The sequence below is a fragment of the Polypterus senegalus genome, unplaced genomic scaffold, assembly GCF_016835505.1.
Source record: "Polypterus senegalus isolate Bchr_013 unplaced genomic scaffold, ASM1683550v1 scaffold_8899, whole genome shotgun sequence".
NCBI lineage: Eukaryota > Metazoa > Chordata > Cladistia > Polypteriformes > Polypteridae > Polypterus > Polypterus senegalus.
The window spans coordinates 1-5726 of record NW_024377274.1 but is presented as its reverse complement, the minus strand read 5'-3'; the positions used below and the strand labels follow the sequence as shown (position 1 = coordinate 5726).

At 43.6% G+C, this 5726-nt stretch overlaps 1 protein-coding gene across 1 annotated transcript; it reads left to right on the top strand.

Moving 5' to 3' along the window:
• Positions 1-253: 253 nt before the first annotated feature.
• Positions 254-3334, top strand: LOC120519278 (steroid 17-alpha-hydroxylase/17,20 lyase-like; the record flags this gene model as incomplete). Its single annotated transcript, XM_039742417.1, has 2 exons — positions 254-477; positions 2863-3334. Coding segments are annotated over 2 exons (369 nt in total), but the record flags the coding sequence as incomplete, so codon positions are not given.
• Positions 3335-5726: the final 2392 nt, after the last annotated feature.

The window sequence follows — 5726 nt, the reverse complement described above, 5'->3', positions numbered from 1 at the left end:
TTTCAAGTTTTCGTACTTCCATTATCTCTAACCTGCTCTGTATGACGTTCTACTTTGTCATCTACTTTTTGTCTTTTATTTCCGGCCCCGGGCATGGCTATATCTCTTGGCACAAAATCTCGTCTCGCGGGACGTAAAAAGTGTCTCTTTGAGAAAGTCACGTCTCGTCTCCTTCCAACATTTTTGTTTTTATAATGGAGAGATATTTTTGGAGAGGTCAGCAATTTGTCCTTTCCAGTGCTCTTGATTTAAGTGGAGCACAGCCCATCCTCAGCCGAGTTCACACTCAACTCCTCTGTCTCCTCAGATCCAGAAGAAGATACAAGAAGAGATGGACAACATCATCGGGCTGGACAGCCGACCCACCCTGAGTGACAGAGGAAGACTTCCATACCTCGAGGCCACAATCCGGGAGGTTCTGCGCATTCGGCCAGTGGCTCCAATGCTCATTCCCCATGTAGCTCTCGAAGATTCCAGGTACTTCAAAAATTCACCTTACAAAACAAGGTTTTGTTTAACGAATAAATAAATTTATATCTGGGACAAATGTGAATATGTGCATATAGACAGCACATCTAAAAGTGTGGAGAAAAAAAAAGTAAGTTACATTCAGTAGAAGAATGGGGGCTTGTCACTTCTCTGCCTCCCCACCATATATTTATAAACCTGTAAGGCCATTAAGCTAGCTTCACTCGTCTATATTTTACAAACGCTGCCATATATGACAAGTCAATACCGTCTATATTTCTGTATCACTACCTATAAGAGGCATTCACCCCCTTGGAAGTTTTCACATTTTATTGTTACACAAAATTGAATCACAGTGCATTTAATTTGGCTTTTTTGACACTGATCAGCAGGAAAAGACTCTTTAAAATCAAAATGAACACAGAGAGGTCAAAATTAAACACAACACACTAAATAACTAATCACACAAGTATTCACCCTCTGACACCCCTACACCATCTCTGATATATCAGACTGGCCAAATGACTGTCACACATATGCACCTAAAGACCGGACGCTGTTAACAGTTGTAGATATTCTTCATGATATTGTAAGTTGATGCTTTCATGTTCTGCACCATCACCACCATCTGTTTCAGCGTAGTCTATTGATACGCATTTAACCAATTTGTCGTGTAACTGATCGACAATTTTCGCAATAATTTGTCTGACTTTGTTTCTCTGGGCTAGGATTGCCTCTGTACTCATTTCTTCAGTTAATAACCTTTCGGGAGGAAATTTTTCAAGACTTGGACATAATACGTCTTCTTTTATTGGGAGCTGAGAGCACAGGAACTGTGTCTGAGAAAAGCATTCACACCAATGAACGGTGAGAGGACCGTGGGAGTGGGCCGTTAACTTTAAATGGTTGAGAGGAGGACGGGACCTGAAAAACACTCTTGGCAATAGTCTTGCCTCAAGATAAACGCCTTCCTAATAACATTTTAAAGGATATCTGTTTTGAAGCGCCGTCTTTGTGCACATTTTCTTTGGTTTGGGTGCAAGGCAGTCAGCCAGAGGTGTGCAGCACCAGGTCAAAATATAAAGGTCAGCATCATACACGTACTGGTTGGTCAAGTTTACGAGTACATCAAACAAAGGACGGACATTCTCATTTATGTTTCTATACACTTTTTGCCCAAACAATTCTTTTGTTAATTGACTAAGAGTTTAATGTTATGTTTTGTTTTTGGTTTTTTTTTTACTTCTACGCCACTTTCTTTGAATTCCAATTTTGGTTTCACGTTCTTGCCTTGCTGATTATAGCATCACTCTCCCAGGATCGACCTTTGACTGCTAATAAAATGCCAATCTGAACCTCCGATTCCATTCTTATTTAGTGAAGTCACTACATCATAACACAGTCCTCCCAAACTTCCACTTTAAAATGGCAACATGTTTTGGATTCTCCCAAGCGGGGCCTTTGTGATGCCCAGGAGGTCTTCTGCTCTCTTGCCGTTCCTTCATGGCTCCTTGCTGTCTATGGCACCTGTAAGAGCTGCTGGGATTGCAGCCCTTGAGCATTCAGTCTCTCCAGCTTCCTCTCATGGCTGTTCTGGTAACCCCAAGTAAGATACTTCCATATCCCTTTGTGTCACTGAAGGGTTTACTACCCACTGGCAGTGCCCTTCTTCTTGACAGGCATGTACATTTGCATTCCCAGTGTTAATTAACTTCTCAGCATGTTCTAGTGTTATAAGAGGTCCAACTTTCTGATGTTCCTTTAATTGAAATAAGTGTGACGCCATCTCCAGTACATTATGGGGAGACGGAAAGGAAGGAGGGCGGCACGGTGGCACAGTGGTAGCGCTGCTGCCTCGCAGTAAGGAGACCCAGGTTCACTTCCCGGGTCCTCCTTGCGTGGTGGAGTTTGCATGTTCTCTGCGTGGGTTTCCTCCGGGCGCTCCAGTTTCCTCCCACAGTCCAAAGACATGCCAGTTAGGTGGATTGGCGATTCTAAGTTGGCCCTAGTGTGTGCTTGGTATATGGGTGTGTCTGTGTGTTTTCTGCGGTGGGTTGGCACCCTGCCTGGGATTGGATTCCTGTGTTGGCTGGGACTGGATCCAGCAGACCCCCGTGACCCTATGTTCGGATTCAGCGGGTTGGAAAATGGATGGAAAGAAAGGATGTGGTGTGCAAAACAGACAGACAAATCAGAAGAAAATGAACTTTGTATTACAGATGGCTAGCCAGTGTTCACATTTCTCATTAATTTTAACAGTCATCATCTAATCTGAAACACATTGTACTAAGAAATGAATGCTCAGCAGTCCTCCTTGCCAGCTTGATGCCAGCTCGTTGGAGGAAATGAACAAAGTTTGAATTGAATTATTATTTTGTTTCTTTTCTTTTTCAGCATTGGTGAATACACAATTCCCAAAGGAACTCGAATTGTGGTCAACCTGTGGTCCATACATCATGATGACAACGAATGGCCAGACTCTGACAAATTTGATCCTGGTAAAAAAAACATTAATAACCCTCTCCAGTCTGCTATCTAACAGAATAACCAAACAAAATTCAAATGGCTCTCAGGCTCTCTCATTACGTGGCCCTCAACTGGCATTTGCTTTGCTCTCAAAGGCTCAGTTCTAAGATTTGATCTTTTGCAGGAAACCCAGCAGATGCTGATATAGGGTGACATTTTGCTTTTGTATTTTAGGACACAATTAACAGTGTGTGCCAGACATTGCTCTCTGCTGGACTGGCACTTGACCTTAAGCCAAACGCTGGTGAGAGACCGTCCGTCCCTCCGTGACTCTGCCATGAACAAAACAGAATTGAGAACGTACAGTCATGGCCAAAATTATCGGCACCCCTGGAATATTCCCAGAAAATGCACCATTTCTCCCAGAAAATTGTTGCAATTCCAAATGTTTTGGTATACACATGTTTATTTCCTTTATGTGCATTGGAACAACACAAAAAAACAGAGAAAAGAAGCCAAATCTGATATCATGTCACACAGAACTCCAAAAATGGGCTGGATAAAATTATTGGCACCTTTTCGAAATTGTGGGTAAATCGTTTTATTTCAAGCATATGATTCTCGTTTGAACTCACCTGTGGCAAGAAACAGGTGCTGGCAATATAGCAATCGCACCTGAAGCCAGTTAAAATGGAGAAAAGTTGACTCTGTTGTGTGTCTGAGTGTGCCACACTAAGCATGGAGAACAGAAAGAAGAGCAGAGAATTGTCTGAGGACTTGAGAACAAAAATTGTGGAAAAATATCAACAATCTCAAGGCTACAAGTCCATCTCCAGAGATCTTCTTGTTCTTTGTCCACGGAGCGCAACATAATCAAGAAGTTCACAACACGTGGCACTATAGCTAATCCCCATGGACGTGGCGGAAGAGAAAAATTGATAAAAGACTGCAATGAAGGATAGTCCGAATGGTGGATAAACAGCCTCAATCAACTTCAAAACATCTTCTGCAGACTCAGGGTGCAACAATGTCAGCTCGAACTATCCATTGACATCTGAACGAAATGAAACGCTATGGCAGGAGAGCCAGGAGGACCCCACTGCTGACACAGAAACATAAAAAAAAGCCAGACTGGAGTTTACCAAAATGTACTTGAGGAACCCAAAATCCTTGTAGGTGAATGTCTTGTGGACAAATGAAACCAAAGTAGAGCTTTTTGTTAAAGCTCATCATTCTACTGTTTATAGAAAATGGAATGAGGCCTACGAAGAAAAGAACAACACAGTACCTACAGTCAAACATGGTGGAGGGTCTAAGATGTTTTGGGGATGTTTTGCTGCCTCTGGTACCGGATGCCTTGACTGTGTGCAAAGCATCATGAAATCTGAAGACTACCAAAAGATATTGGGGCGCAATGTAGTGCCCAGTGTCAGAAAGCTGGGTCTGCGTCAGAGGTCATGGGTGTTCCAGCAGGACAATGACCCCAAACATACCTTCTGAAAGCACCTAGAAATGGTTGAAGACAACGCGCTGGAGAGTTCTGAAGTGGCCAGCAATGTGTCCGGATCTAAATCCGATTGAACACTTATGGAGAGATCTCAAAATTGCTGTTCGGAGAAGACACCCTTCAAATTTGAGAGACCTTGAGCAGTTTACAAAAGAAGAGAGTGGTCAGAAATTCCAGTTGAGAGATGTAACAAGCTTGTTGATGGTTATAGGAAGCGTTTGATTTCAGTTATTTTTTCCAAAGGGCGTGCAACCAAATATAAGTTGAGGGTGCCAATAGTTTTGTCCAGAGCAGTTTTTGAGTTTTGTGACATGATGTCAGTTTTGTCTTTTTTTCTCTGTTTTTTTTGTGTTGTTCCAATGCACATAAAGGAAATAAACATGTGTATAGCAAAACATTTGTAATTGCAGCAATTATCTGGGAAAATTCCAGGGGTGCTGATAATTTCGGCCATGACTGTAATTATATACATGTCAAAACTCAGTTAGTTATCGTCCAACCTGCTATATCCTAACACAGGTTCACAGGGGTCTGCTGGAGCCAATTCCAGCCAGCACAGGGTGCAAGGCAGGAACAAACTCCAGGCAGGGTGCCAGCACACCACAGGGCACACACACACACTAGGGACAATTTAGGATCGCCAATGCACCTGACCTGCATGTCCTAGGACTGTGAGAGAAAACCCACACAGACATGGGGAGAACATGCAAACTCCACGCAGGGAGGACCGGGGAAGTGAACCCAGGTCTCCTTACTGGGAGGCAGCAGCGCTACCCACTACACCAGCACGCCGCCCTATGTCAAAGAGCATTTTTTTCCAAATGGGCAGTGTGGCGACACAAAAGAAGGCTTAGCTGCTTTGCAGTCCAATGTCTGTGTGCATTTTGAACGTTTTCCCCATGCCAGAGTGGTCTTCCTCCAACATCCCCAAAACCATGCGTGTTAAGTTAAATTGGTAAAAACCGGCAAATCAGCCAAGTGTTTGTGTGTATGTGTGAGAGAGAATGGGTCCTGCGAAGGACTGGCACGCTACCCAGGCCCATGTTCTGCCTTGTACCCATTACTGTCAGGACGGGCTTTGGCACCTGCCAGGATGAGGAGGCCTTGAAAACGCCGTTGATTGTTACTCAGGTTGCCGTTTATGCCCGTTGTGTTCAAATTTCAGCAGAGATTGAAGGAGGTCAAAAAGTAACCTGCAGCTGTTTGCTAATGTCTGTACTCACGAGTCTTAGGAGCGCTCAGCACAGCTCAAGGGCAAATCCAAAACTAAACTCCTATCTGCAAT